This window comes from Ochotona curzoniae, unplaced genomic scaffold (assembly GCF_017591425.1).
Source record: "Ochotona curzoniae isolate NIBS_2020 unplaced genomic scaffold, NIBS_Ocur_1.0 contig_291, whole genome shotgun sequence".
In the NCBI taxonomy this organism is placed as follows: Eukaryota; Metazoa; Chordata; class Mammalia; order Lagomorpha; family Ochotonidae; genus Ochotona; species Ochotona curzoniae.
The window spans coordinates 17,036,522-17,059,650 of NW_024465649.1; the positions used below are offsets into that span (position 1 = coordinate 17,036,522).

Sequence of the window (23,129 nt, forward strand, 5' to 3'; positions counted from 1 at the left end):
GCCAGGAGCTTACTGCGGGCCACCCATACGGGTGCAGGGGCACAAGGCCTTGGGCCATTCTCTGTTGTTTTCCCAGGCCATAAGCAGCAAGAGAGAGCATGAGCTCTTCCATCTGTCTGTTCACTCCGTAATTGCTGGCAACAGTCAAGACTGTGTACAAAGGCAAAGACTTGAACAAGGAGTTAATTCCATCGAAGCGTCAGGGACCCCAGTCCCTGAGCCAGAGCACACATTAACAGGAAACTGCACTCCTGTCTGGGGTGCCAAGTCCCGAGTGGTACTTTAACCACTGCTGTGGCTTTGCAAACAGAACTATAAGCAGTAATTTTTATTTTTTTGAAGTTGAGGACACTGAGACCACAGGGGGACAACACTGACCCAAAGTGTCACCATCACTTTGGAACTCGGGGCTCATGAGTCCTGTGGCCTGGCCTGAGTATTCCCCCACTTACTCTATACCCTCAGTCTGACCACAGAGGGACAACACTGACCCAAAATGCCACCACCGCGTTGGAACTCGGCGTTTCTGAGTGTTTGGGCCTGGCCTGAGCAGCGCCCCACTTACTCTGCAGCCTCCAGCCGGTGCACACCTCCAATCTGACGTCACAGAGGAGCTGCCCCGCCCACCCGGCCTCTCGGAAGCCCCGCCCCGCCCTGCCCAGCAGCTGGCCGTCGGGGGCGTGTCCCCGGCCCCTTTCCGGCCCCGCCCCTCCTGGGTGCTATGACAACGAGTCCGCGCCCGGCGCTCAGCTGCTACTCGGGCGGGACCCAGGCTGGACCGCGGGCCCCGGCCTGGGGGCCACAGCTGCCACCGCCGCCGCCACCTCGTCTCCTCCCCGTCCCCGCCCCGCGTCTTCCCGCCTCGCTCGGGCCCGTGGCCGGGGTCCCTCCCCGCCGCCCCACACCGCGCAGATGCCGAAGGTGAAGGCGCTGCAATGCGCGCTGGCGCTGGAGATACGCTCTGTGAGTATGGGTCGCGCTCCCGCCCCGAGTGGACTCCAGGACGCCTTCCTGCGAGTCACCTCACAGAGTCCCGAGTCACCTGGAAGCCGCCTCCTCTGAGGGATGGAGGGGGCTGAGACCCCGTGTGACCTCGGAGTCCCCCTCCAGCCACCTCCAGCCTCGCCGAGGTCTGGACTCTCCACCCCAGCTCTCCCCGCCTCCGTCCCACTTCCAGCTGGGGTGCTTCCCTACCGTACCCCTCGTCCTTTAAGCCATGAGTGAGTTGGAATGGGGATTCTCTGGGGACAGGACTGCCTGGGGAGGACCTGCCCTCCTGCGACCTCCTGTGCACCTTCCGAACCGCCGGCCTTCATCTCTGTCTTCCTCACGCCACCGTCCCTGCCCCTTGCTCCTAGCCACCTCAGCTCAGGGCCTCCCAAGAAAAACTTGCAGCCCTTTGGAAGCCATTTCTGGCGCCTTCGGTCACCCTTCCAGTCACCCCATAAAGGCCCCTCGGGTTTCTAGAAGGAACCCCTTCTTCTCCAGACATGAGCCCTCTTCCCTCAGGAACTGTGGCGGACATCCTCACACCAGCCTTGGGGCCTGAGAACGCTCTCGCCCTCCAGGCCCGTCTCGCCCTAGCCCTTCCGAGGCCCTTGGAACTGCCCGTGGCCTCGTCCCCGCGCTTTCTCAGCCCGTTTTAGCGGTGCGGGCGCGCCGACCTGTTGGCAGTCTGGAACTCCAACTCCTGTGGGGCGCGCCTTCTGCTTCCCCCGCACAGCCCCGGTCGGAAGGCTCGGCGCACGGCTTTCCTCTTCTCCAAGACTGAGTGATCTTCACTGGCTGCAGCCTTCGGGGAAGTCTTTCTTTATTGGGTCTTAGAGGAGTTGTGGGTGGGGCCGAGTGGGAGGCCGCGGCTGGAGGACCCTTCAGCTTGAACTTGCAGGAATTCGGCTGCTCTGGAAAAACGGTGTCCCAATTTAAGAATTGTTTAGCCAAACAATCCGCGTAACTTCCCAAGCTGCTGGGCTCCGGGGGATTGGCGAAACTCGCGAGCGCAGCCTCCGGACTGGCTTACTGGCTTCCTCGGCTGACCAGTGAGGTCCAGCAGCCCGGCGAGGGGCGGTGGCCTGCAGACCCGCTGTTCTCCGCTCGCTGGCCTCTGTTGCCAACGCAAACTCGCCAAGAAGGAAGTCATGTGGTTCTCACTGATTTGCTGCGCGGAGCAGTGGGGGCCCTGCTTATATTTCCCTAGGGCTTGCTCCACAAGAGTGGTTGACTGCGGAAAGGGGGTTGACTGTATAATAGAGCTTTGTTCTTCATCAAAACCCAAGAAACTCCACGCTCCACGCCCCCTCCAACATTTGAGTCACAGAACTTTACAGTCCCACGAAGTTTTATAAACAGTGTGATTTCATCCCATTTGCTGGTTAAGAAACTCAAGACTTAGCATGGCCCCGTGGTGTATTTCATAGCTGTTCAGGAATAGATTCACCCCAAGGTGCGGAGAGACCCCAGTCAACAGTAGTACAAATAATTAAATAAGCTTGACTACCCTGGTGTTGGTTGGACAGAGGAGTTGTGTGATCATGGGTATTTAAAATATTCTCTTTTCCATTTTCTGCTGCTTTTCAATTTATTGGTTCACATTCACAGGCTATAAAGTTCCAACTGAGTACAGCGATGTTCGTGGAGAACTTTTGCCTCAAGGCAATTCCCTCAAAGCGATTCCACCTATGTTCATTTGCTATGGTCAGCTGTTTTCATTGGTTGTGATATGAACATATATTTTTCTCTCCGTCACACACACCCTTTTCTCTCCATCACACACACCTCTTACACAACAGGTAGCATGTTCTATACACCTTGGTGTCTTTTTGTATGTTTTATATGACTCGGGAACACTCTGCCTCTGATGAGAACTGGCATCTCTTTCCTTCCAACTTTCCCTCCCTCTTCCACCCAACCAGCTTTTAAAATGAAACTTTTCCAAAACAGAGTACTAGGAAGAACCGTTCAGTAAGTAGTTGTTATTCCCTGAAGTATGAACACTAATTGGCTTTGTTTGTTTTTGAATGCTTATGTGTAAAGTATTTTTGGCTGAAATTTTGAAAGTAAATTGGCATCCTAATTACTCCCCCTAAATAATTCAGCATGCATCTTGCTAAAAAGGATATTGTTCTGCCAAATTACAACTTTTATCACACCTAAGATAAATGATCATTTTTAAGTTTCAAGTTCATATTCAAATTTTGCCATCTGTGTCAAAGCTGACTTTCCTGATTTGCTTTTTTTACATAGGATCCAACGTTTGCATTGTGCAGTTGGGTCATTTGATTGTCAGAACTTTTGCATTTTGTTTTAATGAGCAGTTATTTTTCACATTCCTATGGCATTCCCTTAGAGTTTTCTCCAAGTTTCCCACGTGGGTAGCAGGGTTTTAAACACCTGATCTGTCTTCTATGGCTCGTCGTAGCTCTTTGGCAGGGAGCAGCTAGGAGCTGAGCCAGCTGCTGTATGGAATGTGTACTGGCCTTGTCCACTATGCCACAATGCCAGCCCCTTGTTCTCTTTTTAAATTGATCATGAATACTGTATATGTCTATGATGTACAAAATTATGTTTGAGGTATGTATCCATTGTGGGATTTTCAAGTCAGACTAACATGTCCCTTACTTCAGACATTTTTACGTGGTGAGAATATTTCAAATCTATTGCTTTAGCAATATTCAAATGTATTACTAACTATTCTCCAGAATTCATCCGAATCAAAATTTCTTACTGTTTAACGAACATCTCTCCATACCTCCCCACTCCTTTCACCCCCTCCACCAGATCATCCCTCAGGCCCGGGGAACGTGTTTTAGATTCTGCATAGAAGTGGGATGACGTCGTGTGCCTTCTTTTGCCTGGCTTATTTCACTGTAGCTGCTATCTTCCAAGTTCCTGGCTGTTACTGCAAATGACAGGATTTCCTTCTCTCAAAAGGCTGAGTATTTTCCTGCGGTGTCCATGGGGGATTGAGCAGCACCACCCCTGTTGATGTCAGAATGTGAAGAGTTGAGTTCCTCACAGGAAATGGTGTAGTATTTCCATATAAACCACACATATCATGTTCTTATATACTTCAAATCTCTTCTAGATTACATACACTACCTAATATAATGTCAATACTATGTACATAGTATTTACACTGTTTCTGACATATTTAGGCAAGATGTTAGTTCTGTGTCAGAATTTTCGATCTTCAGTTACTTAAATGAGTTGATGCGTAGTCCATAGGTCCTGAAGACTGGCTTGGTTTACAGAAACCGCGTTGTAAAGGTTCATTATCTGTTAATCGACACTGAGGGGGATTGTATATATCAGCTATGGTGAATAAAGCTAGTGTGAGCCTAACAGTGCAGTTGTCTGACCTACTGATTTCGTTCCCTGTGGGTAGATAGCCAGAAGTGCTTTTCTGGATCATTTGATAATTTTATTATGTCTGGAGAACTTCCATTCTGTTTTCCATAATGGCTGAAGTAATTTATATTTCTATCAACAATGTACAAGGATTCTCTTATTTCCACATTCTTGCCAGCATTATTTATTTATTTATTTGAAAGGCAGAGTGACAGAGAGAGGGACACAGAACAAGATCTTCATCTGCTGGTTCATTTCTCAGTGACCGCATCATCTGGGACTGGACCTGCCCAAGTGAGGAGTGAGGTACTCCTGGGTCTCCCACTTGAATGGCAGAAACTCAAGTCCTCGAATTACCACCTGCTGCTGGAGCAGAAGGAAGTAGCTGGGACTGGAACTGGACTACTGATAGGGGACACGGGCTTTGCAAGCAGTGCCCCTTTGCAGTCAAACTTTTTGTTTTCTTGTTATTGAGTTGTTTTACTCTTTACATGTTTTGAATATTGAGCATTTATTAGAAATATGATTTCTAAACATTTTCTCTCATCCTGTAGGTTTTTGCTGTGTTATTTCCTTTGCTATGCAGAGTTTCATAGTTTTGTGTTATCCATTTACTTATTGATGGGTATTTTGATTATGTTGGGTTGTGGTTATCATGAATAAAGTTTCTATAAACATCCATTCTTTTTAAAATGGATATTAGCTTTTTTTTTAAAAAAAAAAAAAAAACTTTTGGTCCCTGCGTAATGGCGCAGTGGTTAAGGTCCTCACCTTGCACGCCCGGGATCCCATATGGTCGACAGTTCTAATCCCGGCAGCTCCACTTCCCATCCAGCTCCCTGCCTGTGGCCTGGGAAGGCAGTCGAGGACGGCCCAAAGCTTTGGGACCCTGCACCAGCGTGGGAGACCCAGAAGAGGCTCCTGGCTTCGGATCGGCATAGCATCGGCCATTGTGCTCACTTAGGGAGTGAATCATCGGCCGGAAGATCTTCCTCTCTGTCTCTCCTCTCTGTATATCCGCCTTTCCAATAAAAATAAAATAAATCTTTAAAAAAATAAAAATAAATTAAAAAACCCCTTTTTTTAATTGAAAGGCAGAGTTACAGAGAGAGGGAGAAACAGAGAAAAAGAGTGGGAGAGAAAGCGAAAGAGAGAGATCTGTCATTTATTCCCCAAATGGTTGCAATATCCAGAGCTGAGCCAGTCTGAAACTGGGAGCTAGGAGCTTCTTCTGGGTCTCTCACATGAGTGCAAGGGCCCGTCTTCTGCTGCCCTCCCAGGCCATAAGCAGGGAGCTGGAAGCTTATCCTACTATACCAAGGTGCTGGTCTCAGACATTAGCTTCTGAAAGACATGCCTCAGATACATATTTTCCATTTGTGGGAACTGAATGAACATTTTGTTTTGGTGATGTGAAGTCCATGCATTCACCACCTTCTGAAGAAAGGATACATTGAAGTGCATGAAAATGCCATGCATGGATTTGAACATTTTTTGTAGCAAAAAAAATTTAGATTTCATTTTCCATCCACTTTTTGAAGTACTCCCGTACAATATCCATTGTTGTGTTATTGTCCAATTCTGCTTTGTGGTTATATTCAATTTATTTCCAACAAACTAAATTTACTTCAATAAACTAGAAATTACACGTTTTATCTCTACTTTCCTGTTTTTGAAAATCTGACATTCCATTTTCCTCTTCCCTGTATATCAGTTCTTTTCATTGTCTTGTATTATTGCTAATCTCATATTTGTAACACTGTGGTAATATGAGAACAAAACATAGTATACATGACAGATTTGGATGTATAAAATGACATCTTTGCTGCTCAAATTGAGCTATACGACTTGAGAGAAAATATATAACTGAAAGGAAAATACAACTCTTAAAATAATGATATTCCAAGTCATTTGTTTTTAAAGGGCACCAAAGCAATTTGTTTCCCATCATGTATGTTAAATATTGGAAACATCGTATCTTTGATATGAAGTATATTTACTGCTTCATCTCTACCTTCTTTTATTATTCAGTATTTGGGGAAATAGAAGGAAAAACTGGAGATACAATAGTAAAAATCTCAATATCTGAGTAATGAAACTGGCCAAGTTTTAAAATGTTAATGGTTATTTGTTTTCACTTCATTTGAAAGGCAGAGAGACAAAGAAAGAGCTTCCATTGCTGATTCCCTCCCCAACTGTTTGCAATGAAGTTTGACCAGGCAGAAGCCCAGTACTTAATCCTGGTCACCTGCACAGGTTGTGCCTGTGTGCCCAAGCACCTGAGCCATTGACCTGCTGCTTTCCAGGCTCTGCATTAGCAGGGTGCTGGAATGAAGGGTGGGTGTAGGAATCTGTCTATAATCATTTCCGCATCAAGCATGTTTATACTAAAGTGCCTTCAATTCTATATTAAATTTCTTGTCTGCATGATGTACTAATTTTTAGCGAAGTGTACATTAGCATTTTCACAGTGGTTATTTGTTTTCGTATGCTTATGTATAGAACTATGGGTTTTTTTAAAAAGATTTATTTATTTTCCTTGGAAAGGCAAGTTTTTTTGGTTTTTGTTTTTTTTGTGTGTGTTTTTGTTTGTTTGTTTTCAACAGAGAGGAGCGACAGAAAGATCTTCCATCTGCTGGTTCACTCCCAGAATGGCTGCAACAGCCAGAGCTGAGCCAATCTGAAGCCAGGAACCAGGAGCATCCTTCGGGTCTTCCTGTCAGGTGCAGGGTCTCAAGGCTTTGGGCTGTCCTCCACCGCTTTCCTTGTCAGGCCACAAGAAGGAAGCTGGATGGGAAGCTGAGTAGCCGGGACATGGACGGCACCCATATGGGATCCTGGTGCTTGCAAGGCAAGGGCTTCAGGCACTAGGCTACTGCGCCAGGCTCTAGATTTATTATTATTATTTTTTTTTTTGGCAATGATTCAGACTATTCATTTGAAATTTAATAAGTCTCTTTAGTTCTGGAAAAATATTAGCTTTTAAGAGACAATGAGACAGAGAAGGAAGGAGAGAGGGACAAGGAAGAGAACAAGTGTCTGCAGGGGTCAGTGCTGGGCCAGTTTGGGCTGGGAGCCATGGATATAATCCAGGTCTGCCACCCAGGTGGCAGGAACCAGATTGCTTGAGCATTTCCCATCGTCTTCCAGGGTCTGCGTTATGAGGAGGCTGGGAGAACTAGGAGTTGAGCTCTGGTTCTGGGACATAAGGCTTGGGCTTAAGTGTTAGTGCAGATCTTCGAATATTGTTTCTGCCATCCGCTCTCTTGTCTGTCTTTTGGTTGTGTTGCCACAGTTTTAAAGCTTTTATTTATTTGTTTTATCTGTTTATTTTCCATGTTTCTTAAGTGCTTTATCGGTAACATCCTTTCATCTTGCTCTGTGAGAATTCTTCACTATTTTCTTCTTTTTAAAATATTCTTTCTTATTTATTGAGTTGTTGTTGTTGTTAAGATTTGTTTATTTGAAAGGCAGAATTGTTGTAAAAGGGATAATGAAAGAAATCTTCCACTCATGGGTCCATTTTCAAATAACCGTAATGGCCAGGACTGGGCCAGGACAGGGCCAGAAGCTAGGACCTTCATCCAGATCTCTCATGTGGGTGGCAGGGGCCCAAGAGGCCGTCTTCTGCTGCTTTCCTGGGTGTGTTAGCTGGGAGCTGGGATAAGAAGTAGAGCAGCCAGGGTTCTCACATAGAATGCTGGTATCACAGGTGCCAGCCTAACCTGCTGTGCACAACAGTGGCCCTTTTTATTGGCCCTTTTTCTAATTTTATTCACTGTATTTTCTGAGATTGTCTGTTAGTTTCACTTTTTAAAAAAATTTACATATGTATGTATTTACATACATATTTGAAAGACTAACAGGAAGAGACAGTGACAGAGAGAATTGTTGGAACCAGTTCTTCACTCCCCCAGGACCACTTTGCCGCTGCTGATGTCAGGAACTCAGAGGTGATGGCTGCTTTTCCAGGCGCAGCAGCAGGAAGCAGGATCAAACAGCAGCTGCAACTCCAGTGCTCTGATTAAGTAGTAGCTTGACCACAATGTTGGCCCACCTTTTCAGTCCTTAGGCTATTTACTTCCTTAATTTAAACAGATTTTCTTATCATTTTTCTAAAGTTTATATGTTGGAGGCTGTGAGTATGCTGAGCTTTTGGCAATGTTAGGTGGCAAGCATTCAGTCACCTTCAACATTAGATATGTTTGATGACAGATTTACAGGTTTCGTAGATATTCTACGTTGACAGGAAACTTCCCTCACTTCCTGTGTTTTAAACTCATGATTGGAGCTTAAATCTTGTCAAATTCCTGTCTGGAAGAAAATAATTGAAAGGAATTTTCAAGACTTATCATTATAATCCACCTTTCAGAACCGTTTCAGTTATGTCCTGTAGAATGACTTTTCATTTTTCATGCGATCAAAAGTGTTTTCCAATTTGTTTTATGATTTCTTCTTTGACCCATGAGGGATTTAAGATTGTGTTGTGTTTTGTGTCTCGATGCTTTGACATTTTTCCCAGATACCGATTTCCAATGTGGATGCAGAATACTCTGCAGAATTTTAGTACTTTTTGTGTTTACTGATACTTGCCTTCTTATTCACAGTTCAACTATTTTGGCGAGTATTTCCGTGTGTTTGGTAAGCAGCATGTATCCTTCTGCCGTTGGATGGATTATTTTGTAAATGCCAGTAAGTTCTAGTTACTGAGTGTTGCTCTTTACATCCTCTACATTTTATAATGAGAACTTGCTTGTTTTATAAGTTACTTGAAGACAGTGTGTTGTAATTCAATTTTATGTATTTTTTTTTGCTTCGTTTCCTTTGGCCCTGTTTGATTGAGTGCTTGCACATTTTTTTAGGTCTTCTTGATGATCTTTGTTAAAGCTTATCTTTCTGAAATCTAATTTATAGCCTATGTATTAAGACAGTTACCCCAACTTTCTTATTATTAGTGATTGCATAGGGTATCTTTTCTACCATTTATTGTATCCTTTAGTTTCTCTTTTTCAGATTGATATTTCTATATCATACAATCTATGTATTTTAAGTATACAGCTCTGTAGATTTTAGTACAGTTGTGCAATGAGCACTGCTCTGCAATTGCAGAAAATTTTCATCGCCCCATCAAGAAACCCTGTACCCATCAGCAGTTACTCCTCATTCGACCCATCCCATCATGCCCTAGGTCCCTCTAATCTACTTTCTGTGTCTATGCATTTACCTTTCCTAGCCGCTTTTAAATAATTGCAATCGTGCAATATGTGTCCATTTGTGTCTTTTTTTTAAAATGTACTATATAATCCCAGCATATATTAGTACTTTATTCCTGTAGGGCTTAATAATTTTCTGTGTGGATATGCCATTTTTTGCCATTTAGCAGCTGATGGATATTTGGGTTGCATCCATTCTCTGGCTGCTATGAATATTGAAAATACATTTGTTACACCTTTTGTGTGGATTTATGATTTTAGTGCTCCTGAAAATATATTTTGGAATAGAATTGCTATATGTTGTGGTAACTTTAATTTTTCTTGAGGAGCTATCAATTTTTTTTTGTCATAATGACTGTACCATTTGATACTTGTATTTCTCTCGGCAATGTATGACTTTCAGTTTCTCTGTGTCTTCCCTAACACTTGCTTTTGTCCATATTTTTGATGTATTCACTCTCCTGGGTGTGAAAATATCTCTCATTGTGGTTTTGATTTGTATTTTTCAAATGATTAGTGATTTTGAACATATTTTTATGTGCCTATTGGCCGTTTGTTCATGTTATTGGGATGAATGCTTTTTTCTTCATGTATTTTGGGACTCTATAAGTGCACATATTTTTATGATATTTCTTTTTTTTTTTTTGCTTGTTCATTGTTATTTATTTGGAAGAGAGAGAGAGAGAGAGAGAGAGAGAGAGAGAGAGAGAGAGAGCACGCTGCCATCATCTACTACTTACTAAGATGCATTAGCAGGAAAATAGATTGGAGATGGTTAATACTAGTTTAATTCCAGTGCTGGCATTGTGGTTAGTGTGTTAAGCCACTGCTTGCCTTATCATCACCCTATGTGGGCATTGGTCCTGGTTGTTCCACTTCCAATCCAGCTTCCTGCTAATGCACCTGAAAAAGCATTAGAAGATAGCTCAAGTACTTGGGCCTTTGTGTCCATGTGGGAGACCCAGATGAAGCTCTTGGCTCCTGGCCTTAGTCTGGCCCAGCTGCAACCATTGTGGCCATTTGAAGAGTGAACCAGGAAATAAAAAATTTCTTTCTTTCTGTGTCTCCCTCCCTCTTTCCCTTTTTCCTTCTCTCCCTCCTTGCCTCTGTTTCTATTCTTCCTCCTCTTCTATCTCTTCCTCTTTCTGTGTATCTATCTCTGGCTTTATAATTCTGCCTTTCAGATGAGTAAAATCTTGAGAGTACACTGATTTAATTTCATTAGTACACAAAACTTTGGCTTTTATTTTGTTCTGTTCCTCTTCCACTTCTGTATGTCATTGTCATAGAAATTAAATCTTCGTACATATATCCTAAAAGTACTATTTTATAATTGTGATGCTGTAAAATTATCTCTTAATAAGATAGGAGAGAAAGGGGAAATACACTTAAATATTTTTTTGTGTGTTTATAATGTACACATTCCTTTATTCTCTTTATTTTTTTCACATGGATCAGACTTACTAATATACTTTAATTTCGAGCTGAAGGAGTCTCTTCAGTGTTTTTATTAGGAAGCTCTATTAGTGATGAATTTTCTATGTTGAATCTCTTAATTTTTCTCCCTTTTTGGATATTGGTTTCTTTCAGGATTTGAGCACTTGCTCCTCACTTTATTTCTGTTAAAAAGTGGGTTGTTAGTCTTACTGACCTCCTGGTACCTTCTGAATCAATTCTCGCATGTTTCAGGAAAGTTCTTTTTGAGGGTGTTTTTGAATGTGTGATTATTATATAACATGAAAGCATTTGAAATTATCTGATGTATTGATTTTTTTTAATTTAAGACTTTCTTCATTCGTTATTTTTGGAAATTATCTTAACCTTTTCATTTCCTGCTGGGAATCCCATCCTACCTATTTTGCTGCGATTTTTGATGTTTCTCAGGTCTCTGAAATACTCATTTTCTTCTATTTTCTTTCTATTCCTTAGACAGGATAATCTTAATTTATGTATATTGAGATTCACTTATTCTTTTTTCTAGCAACTTATATCAGCTTTTGAAACTTCTCTAGTGATTTTTAAATTTAACTTAGATAATTTTCAATTCTAGAATTCCTATTTTGTTCTTTTTTAAAAAGTATGTAATTTCATTTTATTGATTGTCTCATTTAAAGAAACGACATTGCCATATGTTACTTTAGATCTTTAGAAAAGATTTCTTTCAGTTCTTTACACATATTTAAACTGATTGAGATTCTTTATCATTGAAACAAGGAATGTTCCAGGTTTTGGAATTCCTTGGGGAATATGAGGGCACCTCAAAAAGTCTGTGGATAAATGGAATTGAATGATAATGTGTATTTCCTTGAACTTCCTAACACTCTTTATATTTGCATAGATTTATCAGTTGAGCATCCTTAATCTGAAAATATGGAAACCAAAGTTGGAAGATATAGTTTTTAGCAAATGTAGTTTTAGAGCTTTTGGGTTTTGGAGTTTTGGTTTGGGATTGTCAACCTAGAATAGATTTTAAGTCTTTGGTGGGCTTAACTTTTAGGTTTTATCCATAGCTATTACCATTGGTTATTTTTTTCCCTGGATGTAGATCATCTTTCTTGTTTATTTGCATGCCATAAGTTTTGTTGAAAACTGGACATTTTTGGGCCCGGCGGCATGGCCTAGCGGCTAAAATCCTTGCCTTGAATGCGCCAGAATCCCATATGGGCGCCGGTTCTAATTCCGGCAGTTCCACTTCCCATCCAGCTCCCTGCTTGTGGCCCAGGAAAGCAGTCAAGGACGGCCCAAAGCTTTGGGATCCTGCACCCGTGTGGGAGACCCGGAAGAAGTTCCTGGATCCTGGCTTCTGATCAGCACAGCACCAGCTGTTGCAGCTCACTTGGGGAGTGAATCATGGGATGGAAGATCTTCCTCTCTGTCTCTCCTCCTCTCTGTATATCTGACTTTGTAATAAAAATAAAAAAATAAAAAAAAACCTGGACATTTTCGATAACATAATATCACACCCTGTAAATTAGTTTTCTCTCACTCTTTGAAGTGTGTTGCTTTCAGTTGTTCAGGTACGTTTGTAAACTATTTCTGTAGTCTGTGTCCTTCGGATGCCTATGAAATCTTTGCTCAGTGTTTTGTTTGTTAATGACTGGATGTGCATTTTCTTATATGACTTGTGCCCATAGATCTCATTTCTTGCCTGAAGATCTCTGTGTACATATTGGAGCATACCTTCTAGATTGTGGCAGTTTATAACTCTGCCTCAACTCAATTCCAACTCTAACCTTTATGGTCAAGCAAAAATTAGAGATTAGGGTTATGTCAGATAATCTCTGGGCATAAACCAGCCCTGTGCGTGTGTATGACTTTCTGGATTTTTAAGAATATGCCATAGCTTGCCAACGTGCCTCTAGTCAGCCAACTTGTTAGTTATGTGCTGTTTGTGTTATCTGCTTTTAAGAGCTATCTTCCTGTTTTATTTCTGGAAAGGACCGGGCATTATTTTAAAGCATAGAAACAGTTGTAAAATTGTAGTTGAAAAATGTTGTGCCTTCTTGTACTTTGTAAAAGAGGCAGCAAATTTCACTAACGGCAGTTAGAATGGCCCTTTTTCAAGGTAATATGACCCTCATATTTGAGCTAAGGATGTCATTTTTAGACATTCTAGTAGCTTCATTAAAAACTTTCTAGGAGATTAAATTAACATTTTATTCGTCAATATATTTTAAATATAGGTGTATTTGTATAAATTATATAATTTATTAATATTTTTGTTTTTTTGTATGAAGTCTTCAAAATCCATTATATGTTTTATAGCCTATCTGTAACTGTAGTTACAAGTATAATAGGATAATAGCTAACATATAGCAGCATGGATTTAGAGAGACTCTAAGACAGCTTGGATTAATGAGGCAGAGAGGAAACAAAACTGATGTACTGAGTGAAATTTGTTGAAGACCTTGATTTTGGTGATCAGTTGGCAAAATATTAGGGCACCTGTCAAACAGAGTAAGAGAGATGGAGTTGAAAGAGATGGCACAGAAAACAGTCATTTTAAAAATTAAATTTTAGCTTTTATATAAACAATTATGCATATTTATGGAAAACCATGTGATATTTTGATACATTATGCAGTGTTCAGTTTATGGTGTATATATATATATATATGCCATATATATATATACCATATAAATATATATATATATATATTTTTGCTGAAGACATTTCAAATCCTTCTAGTTAAAAAAAATTTATAAGAACCAGTGCCATGATGTAGTAGGTTAAGCCTCTGTCTGCAATGCCAACATCCCATATGGGCACCAGTTCGAGTCCTGGCTGCTTCATTTCTGATCCAGTTCCCTACTAATGTCCCTGGGAATGTGGTGGAGGATGACCCCAAGTCCACGTGCCCCTGCACTCAGGAGGGATACCTAGAATAAGCTCCAAATTCCTAGCTTTGGACTGGCCTTTCTCTGGCTGTTGTGGCCAGTGAACCAGTGGATAGAAGGTCTCTCTCTCTCTCTCTCTCTTTCTGTCCCTCCTTCTCTTTCTAGAAATCTACCTTTAAATGAAAAATAGGGCCCAGTGTGGTAGCCTAGAGGATGAAGTCCTTGCCTTGAATGCTCCAGGATCTTATATGGGCATCAGTTTGTATCTCAGCAGCCCCGCTTCCCATCCAGCTCCCTGCTTGTGGCCTGGGAAAGCAGTCGAGGACAGTCCAGGGCCTTGGGACCCTGCACCCATGTGGGAGACCTGAAGGAGGTTCCTGGCTCCTGGCTTTAGATTAGCTCAGCTCCGGCTGTTGTGGTCACTTGGGGAGTGAATCATCAGATGGAAAATCTTTATCTCTGTCTCTCCTCTGTGTATATCTGACTTTCTAATAAAAATAAATAAATATTTAAAAAGAAAAAATAAATCGTTAAAAGTGTTTATGGTATATTATTATTTGTAGTCACCCTACTGTGCAGTACAACACTGGAAACTCTTAGTTTAGTACCTGCAAAGCCACTAGCTTCTCTTCCGTTCTTCCTTATTGTAACTCTTGGTGTCTGAAACCCACCATTCTACTTTGAACTTCTACGTCAGTTTTTGCTTCTTTTAGATTTTGTATGTAAAGGAGATCATGAGGTTCTTTTCTCTTCGTGCTTGACTTATTTAGCCAATGTAATGACCTCTGTGTTGTCACAAATGACACAGTTTCATTCCTTTTTATGGCTGAGTAGTATTCCACTATGTATATGTATCGTATTTTCTTTACTCACTTGGTGGAGAATTAGGTTATTTCTGCTTGTAAGCCTTTCAGAATAATGCTGCAGTAAACCTGAAAGTGCAGGCGTTTCTTCAAAAATGGACTGCATTTTCTTTGGATATATACTATTAATGGAAAGTACAGTATTCACTCCATACTGTTTTCCACAGTGTCTGTACTAATACTAATTAGCATTCCCACCAATAATGTAAGAATGCTCCCTTTTTTCCACAACCTTACTGGATCTTGTTTTCTTTTTGGTAAAAGCCATTGATATGTGAACAAGGTGATAAGGATTATTTATTTATTTAGAGGCAGAGAAAGGGAGAGGAAAAGGAAAAGAGAGAAAGGGGCAGAGAGAGGAGAGAGGTCTTGCATCTGCTGGTTTATTCTCCAAATGACCGCAGTGGCTGGGGATGGACCAGGCTGAGGCCATGAGCCAGGAGCCTCCCTCGGGGTTCTCACTTGGGTGGAGGGGCTAGGGCCTTGGGCCATCTTTCACTGCTTTCCCAGGTACACCAGCAGGAAGCCAGATTAGAAGTGGAACAGTCAAGATTCAAAATGCACCCCCCAGTATGGTTTTGATTTGTATTTTCTTGATGACTAACAAAGTTGAGTGTTTTTTTATGCAAATGTTGTTCATTTTTGTCTCTTTTGAAGAAATGTATACTCAGTCCCTTGTACATTTTATACTTGAATTATTTGTTCTTGTGCTGTTTGGTTCTTTATAATTCTGGTTATTAATCCCTTTTCAGAAGTCTAGCCTGAAAATGTTTTTCTCCCATTCTGAGATTATCTTCACTCTGTTTGATTCTTTACTTTGCTATACAGAACATTTTGTTTTTAAATGTTATTATTAATTTGAATTTAGAAGGCAGAATGAATTAGAGAATGAGTGATTCAATCTTCCATTCACTACTTCACTCTCCACGTATCCAGCATAGCTGGGGCTGGGCTAAGCTGAATCCAGAGGCCAAGAAGTGATCTAGGTCTCCCCAGTGGATGACAGGAGCTCAGCTTGGCTTGAACTGTCACCTGCCGCCTCTCAGAGTGCACGTTGCTAGAAAGCTGAATTGGAAGCAGACCCAAGACTCAGCAGTCTGATACGGGATGCGGCATCTTGACTCCCACACCCATCACCTGCCCTAATGTTTGAATTTATTTTATAGGAATTGGGGGGAGCGGAGAGCAAAAGCCTTCAGTCGTTGGTTTCCTTCCCCAGTTTCCTTAAACAGCCAGGTCTGGGCCAGGCTGAAAGCTGGCAACAAGAAACTCAATCCAGGTCTTCTGTGTGGTGGCAGGAACCCAGCTGTTATGAGCTGTCACTGTTTCCTTCTAGTCCACATTAGCAGAAACCTGGAAGCAAGAATCAGCATCAGGGACTGAGCCAGGCTCCAAGTGTGGAATGTGGGTTTCTTAACTGATAGGCCAACTGCTACCCCTCAGGAGTCTTACACTTTTTTTTTTGTAAAAAGATTTATTTATTCATTTGAAAGATTTACTTATTTATTTGTTAACAAGGAGAGGCACGATTTATGTACAGTAGTTCACTCCCCAAATGCCTGCAGTAGCCAGGCCTGGGTGAGGCTGAAGATAGAAACCAGAAGCTCAATTCTGGTTTACTACATGGGTGGGAGCAACCCAAGTCCTTAGGGTATCATCTACTGCCTTGCCTAGCACATCCAAAGGAAACTGGAACAAAAGCCAAGGACCTCTTACTCAAACTGGCATTCCCATATGGGATGCAGGCATCCCAGGCAGCAGCTTAAGCTGCTCAACCTGTCTGCCCCAGGAACTTTTTAATTTGGTGAAATCCCCTATGTGTAGTTTGCTTTTATCTCTTGTGATGTTGAGATCTTAGCCGTGAAGTATCCTGGTCCATTCCTATGTCCTGCTGTTATTTTTCTGAAAGTTCCATAAGTTCAGGCCTCAGAGGCAGGTCCATAAGCCACTTGGAGTTTATTTTTGATAAAGGATAGGAGTGGATATCCAATATTCCCCAAACTGTTTACTGAAGACTCAATCATTTCGCTATTGCTTATTTTTTAGCGTCTTTGCTGAAAGTTAATTGGTTAGATGCACAAATGTACTTCTAGATTGTCTTTTCAGTGGTTTTCCTATCATGGTATTTTGTTTTCCTTTACTATTTTTCTGTTTCAGTTTGAAGAACTGCTAGTAATATATATATCTTTTGGGTCAGGTCTGCTTCTCAGGTAACATCAATGGGAAGAAGCACGGCGTAGCTAGGACTTGCCCAAGCAGGCACTTCTATATGGAATGTGAGTGTGCCAAGTGGCAACCTAACTGGCTGTGCTACATAATCTGCCCCGCATGCTGCTTTTGATGAAGATAACTGTGAATTGATATTTAGTGTGACAGAGAGGGTAGGCTTGTTCTACCTACCTACCTATCTATCTATCTATCTATCTGCCCTTTAGTATGTTTTACTTCTGCTGGCTGCTAATCCTTCATGATGCTGAATAATTTTATGTGAGCATTCAATATAAAGTGGAAGCGTGAGGTTGTTTGCACTGTTTGTATCTGTCCCTAGTGTTAGTGCAAAGAAGTTCAAATATAACACTAGTAACCAAGTACAAAATTGTTAACTCTCAGAGGGGCAGAAGTTGAGAATTCTAGAATATCTCTTTTGTTATTGACATTTTGATTAAAGTATGTAATTTTGCGTAGTGTTTACTATATTAGTAGGATAGTAAGGGAATGCTTGAAGTAGCAGTTTTATCCCTTTATTATTTTATTTTTTAGGTAACTTGTCCAGGAGTGGTGCTGAAAGACAAGGAAGACATCTACCTTAGCATCTGTGTGTTTGGCCAATACAAAAAGACACAATGCGTCCCAGCCACTTTTCCACTTGTCTTCAATGCCAGAATGGTGTTTGAAAAGGTGAGTTCTCAGATAGCACATTAGCTATATGCTTCAGTTTAATTCGAATAATGAAAGTTGTAACTTACTTAAAAAGCTTGAAAATGAATATTCATTCTATTTGGCATTAAATCAGTTGGCATGTTTTGTTGATCAACTCATTTTTAAAATTGTCTTAGTGCACTTTATATAAACCATACATCTTGAATTCTGAATAATTATTTTCACTAAAATATTAATAGATAAGGATATGGTTAGAGTTTACTTATGACTGTATGTCTTTTTATAAGCCTCCTTTCCCCTTTTCTACTGAAACTGCTTTTAGTGAGCCATTACCACTCAACATCTCTGGCTTTTTAGTTTCCCTTCTTTCTCCCTCTCTCCTTTTCTCCCTCCATTCTCCCCTCTTCTCTACTTCCTTCCTTTCTCCCATGAATATTTACCTTGTATTTACTCTAACCACCAACTGTTCTAGACACTGAGGATACATGGTAGCCAAGAAAAAAAAAAAAGAAGAACCTGACTACTTGGAATTTTTACTGTAGTAACAAAGCAGATAATAGCAGAAAGCACATGAATAATATTAGACAAGAATAAGTACATGAAGATAATAAAGGAAGGGCAAGGGAGTGATCAGGAGTGATCAGAAAAGGCAATGTGATTTAAGATGAGGCTGACTTAGGAGATTGTATCAGTAATCTGAAGATCTAGGGGAATAGCATTCTAGTAACTAAAAGATAGAATATGTAAAGGCTTTTTATTGGAAATAAGCTTGATAGATTGGAGGAACACTGAGAAGGTTGTTACGGTCATGGTAACAATGACAAGAAAAGAATGCTAATAGACGCAGTTGGGAGATGGCAGGTATTGCTGCACAGATAATTTGTAGAATTTTTTCATAGTCATCCTATGAAGCAGAGAGGAAAGGATAGTTCCTAATAATGTCAATAATGTAAAAAATTTTTTTTGATTGGGAACGGGATATTTGGGAGTGAGGGAAAAGGCTGAGTCTTATGTATATGTTCTTTTCACATCTTACCATCATGCTTCTCCCTGTGTCTTTGACTGTAGGTGTTCCCTGAAGCAGTAGACCCTGGAGATGTGGTTGCACAGCTTGAGTGTAAGTTAACTTTGTAGCTTCTGATTCTAAAACATTTCAGAATTTACCCTTAAGTTTTTTTTAATCCTTTTAAAAAGAAGGTTAAGAATCTAGTAGAGTCGTTAAACTCTTGGTCTGAACCTTTTCATACCTTTTAAGAGTTTCAGATCTTACATACGGAAATAATAAAAATAATAATACTATAAATTATGTAAGTCCTAAGGAATCAACTATAAAAAGATATATCTGTGAGAGCAGCAATGCAGAAGTGTACACTTGGTATAAACTGTTCAAGTTCTTGTATGAGATGAAAAGTTCTTGCACTTTTTATAAAGATTTATTTATGTGGAAGGCAAAGTTAGAGAAAGGGAGAGACAGAGGCAGAGAGGCAATTATCTGCTGGCTTGCTCTTTACATGGCTGCAATGACCAGGGCTGGGCCAGGCTGAAGCTTCTTTGGGGTCTCCCATGTGGACTATCTTGGACTACTTTCCCAAGTACATTAGCAGGGAGCAGTATAGGAAGTGAAGCATCTGGGACTCAAACTGGTACCCATCTGGTATGTTGATGCTGAGGTGGCAGCTTTAGCTGCTATGCCACAGCAGGGTCTCAGAAAGCTGTTATTTATTCTTATAATTAGAGGGGTATGTATTTAGCTGAGTGGCTAAGACATGAGATAAGATGCTTGTGTGCATTTGAAGCATCTCAGTTCCATTCTTGGCTTCAGCTCCTAACTCCAGTTTCCTGCTGATACAGATCATGGGAGGCAATGGTGAAGGTGCAAGTAATAGCATTTCCAGGTGGGAGACCTGCATTGGGTTCCTGGCTCCAGACTTCTGCCTTGTTCATTCCTGGTTCTTGTAGAAATTTGGGGAGTGAAGCAGCTTTCCCCCAACCCAATCTGTGGAACAAATAATAGATAGATGGATAGACTGTAGAATCATTAGATTGGTCTGATGTATAACTGTGGGTCAAAAGGCCAAGCACTTTGGGCATCATCATCAAATGTCTCCTTCCCATTTCTCTTCAGTCCATTGGGATTCTAGTAATGTAGAAAGTGGACTAGAATGTACACTTTTAGGGCAAAGCAGAACTGGCCTGTTGTCTGCTTCCATAGAGCTGATAGTGTACTGATTATTTTTTACAGAATCCATTATAGTCAGTGTTAATATCTTGCTGTTTTGTTGCCATCCTAGCACTTGCTACTACATGTTCTGCAATGGCATACTAGCTTGGTGACATTTTACTGTCTGTAGATATGTAAGTTTTAATATTCCACAAGTGTCTTGTTTAGTTCCTCATCAGTCTTATTTTTAACAAGTGTTTTAAAAAAGATTTTATTTGAACCTCATCAGTCTTTTACCTTATAGCTTTAGCATTCATTGAGATCCATCTTTTCACTAGGAGTTATGAAATTATTATTTTTTCCCAATATTGTCATTCTTTGTGTGTGTTAGCTAGTGTTTTTCTATAAAGGAAAATTCTTTACCAGCAGTTTTGTTACCTTGATACAGAATTCCTTGTAGGAACAGCAGGGCATGCATTTCATTCCTTCCTTCCCTTTGTTTAGCAGCGTTAGTGAGGCACAAGCCACATATGAATTATTCATTCATTGTAATTATAGTTAAGATATTTCTAAAAGAATATATACAGTTGTGAGCCGTGGTCACCATCCAATTTAGAATATTTGTTTGATCTCCAAAATTTCCTTGCTGCCTGTTTGCAGCCTAGCCCTCAGTAACCACCCATCTAATTTCTGCCACTAGATTTGCTTTTGCTAGAGGCTGCATGTGAAGTGTTTATTTAACACACAGACTTTTCCTCTGGTTTCTTTAATTTGAAATAATAGTTTTGAGGATTATCCATGTTCTACATCCAAGTAGTTCATTCCTTTCTCTGTAAACAGTATTCTGCTGCATAGAACATGTTGGTCTTCACTGATCATTTGATAGATGTTTTTAATTTGGGGGTATTATGAACAATAATAATACAACTGTGTTGTACACACTGGGTTGTAGGCTAATTGTATAATGTTTTAAGAAACTGTCACCCAGTTTTCCATAGTTAATGTACTATCTCACCTTCTAGTCAAAAATTTCTGTCTTGGGACATTTATATATGTATAATATTTACTTATTTACTTGAAAGCTAGAGTTAAAGTGAGAGTGAGCGAACAAGAGAGAGAGACATCTTCCATCTGCTGCTTTTCTCCTTAAATGGCTGCAAGAGTCAGGGCTTGGCAAGGCCAAAGCCAGCAGTCAGGAGTTTCATCTGGGTCCCCTATATGGGTGGCAGAGATTAAACACCTGGGCCCTCTTCTGGTGCTTTTCCCATGCCATCAGCGGGGACCGGATTGGAAGGGGAGTAGCCAGGATATGAACTGGTGCTCAGACAGGGTGATGACCTTGCAGGTGGTAGCTTTACCTAATACGCCACAACACTACCCCCAGCGTGCATGGAGTAGTTACCTCACTGAAGGGCACAAGTGTTTTTCTTCCACTATAAACCTGAGGGTTTATTTTTGGACTCCTGGTGCTTCATTTTCCATTCATCTATGTGTCTATCCCCATGTCAATACCATTGTCTTGATTGCTTTGGCTTTACTTGGTATGTTTTGATGTCAGCTTATGTAAGTCCTTCAACCTTGCTTTGATTATTTTTAGGTTATTTATATTTCATATAAATCTTATCAACTTGTCATTTTCTACATGAAAATTGGCTGGAAATTATATAGGAAGAGAATTGAATAGGAATGATGATGGAAGGAGTAATATTAAATATAGAAGTAAATTTGGGAAGAATTGCTTTCTAAAAATTATCACATCTGTAATCTTTGAACATAGCATATCTTTTTTTTAAGTCATCTTTAATTTTTCTCACCAATGTTTCTATGTTAAAAGTGTATAGGTCTTACAAAAAACAAATAAAAATAAATAAATAAGTAAATATAAAGGTATATCGGTCTGGCAATTTTTGGTTAAATTAAATTCCAAATATTATTTTTGATGCTATTATGTGAATATAGTTATTTTGTTAATCTTAGTTTAAGATTCTTGCTACTCCATAAAATAAAATTGTTTTCTATAAGTTGAACACTATGCTTGCTAAAATTGCTTTCAGCTCAGATAGGCTCTGTGCTGTTAAGTTTTAGAAAAGTGGGGTCTGAGGATGACAACAATGTAACTTATTTTCTTCCTATTCTGTCTTTATCTAATTATACTCACTAACTGAAGCCTTCAGCACAGTATTGACTAGACATGGTGAAAGCAAACATTCTTGTCTTGTTTCTGAAGCTAAGACATTCACTCTAACAAAATGTGATCTCAGCTGTAGTTTTCCTATCGGTGCCCTTTGTTAGAAGATTTTTCTATTACTAATGTAAGGTGAGAAGTTCTATTCCTGACTGAAAGTTTTTATCATGAATGAGGGTTGGGTCTTGTCAGAGACCTTTATCTGTGTCAGGATAATCATGTGTATTTCCCCCTCTATTCTGCTAATGCAGTTTATTACAATAACGAATTTTCTAATGTTAAACCAGTAGTTCATTTCTGGGGTAGATTTCACTTGGTCATGGCATATAATCTTTTCTCTCTTTTCTTGAGTTCAGTCTACTAATATTTTGTTAATTATTTTGTGTGTTGTGTATGAAGAATAGTGATCTTTAGTTTTATATTTTAAAAATAGTATTTAAAAGGCAGAATTAGAGAAGAGGTGAGCGAGAAATCAATCTTCCATCCATTGTTTCACTCCTGCAGTGCTGCTATGGTCAGGGCTGGGCTTGGCTGAAACCAGGAGTTAGTAGGAGCTGCTTCTGGGTTTCCCATGTGGGTACAGGGGCATAAGAACTTGGGCCATCCGCTATTGCTTTCCTAGATTCGTTACCAGGAAGTTAGACTGGAAGTTGAATAGCTGGATTCCAACCAACACCTACATGGAATGCTGTAACCACAAGGAGTGGCTTAACATGCTAGGTCAGAGTGCTGGCCCATGGATACATACACACACGTATACATATATGTACACGTATACATGTGCATATACATGTGTGTGTATTTATATATTTCACATTGTTATCCAGGCAACCAGGCTTATATGAATTGAGAAATGTTATTTCTTTCATATTCCTGAAAGAATTTGTAAAGAATTGCTATTATTTTGTCTTTAACTATTTCTTACAATTTATCAGTAAAGTCTTCTAGGCTTGGACTTTTCCCTGTAAGAAGGTTGAAATTACTGTCTCAGGTTTTGTTGTATATTCTTTTCTTCCTGGGTTAGTTTTAGCATTCATATTTTTCTGGGAATTTGAAAATTTCATTTAAGATCTACATATTCATGTTTTCTTCCCTACCATCCTTTTTATTTCTGTAAGATTAGCAACTGATATTTCCTTTCAC

The 23,129-nt window shown here is 40.4% G+C and overlaps 1 protein-coding gene across 2 annotated transcripts in view; it reads left to right on the forward strand.

Annotated features, from left to right (window-relative positions):
* Positions 1-721: 721 nt before the first annotated feature.
* SPATA6 (spermatogenesis associated 6) overlaps positions 722-23,129 on the forward strand; it is a 106,581-nt gene continuing 84,173 nt past the window's right edge. The window contains exons 1-3 of one of the 2 annotated variants that reach the window (XM_040978680.1): positions 722-963; positions 17,521-17,658; positions 18,709-18,757. In XM_040978680.1, coding sequence (XP_040834614.1) covers positions 913-963; positions 17,521-17,658; positions 18,709-18,757 — 238 coding nt within the window. In that variant the 5' untranslated portion in view covers positions 722-912. The remainder of the gene's footprint in view (positions 964-17,520; positions 17,659-18,708; positions 18,758-23,129) is intronic. The other variant, XM_040978681.1, reaches the window with a different exon arrangement.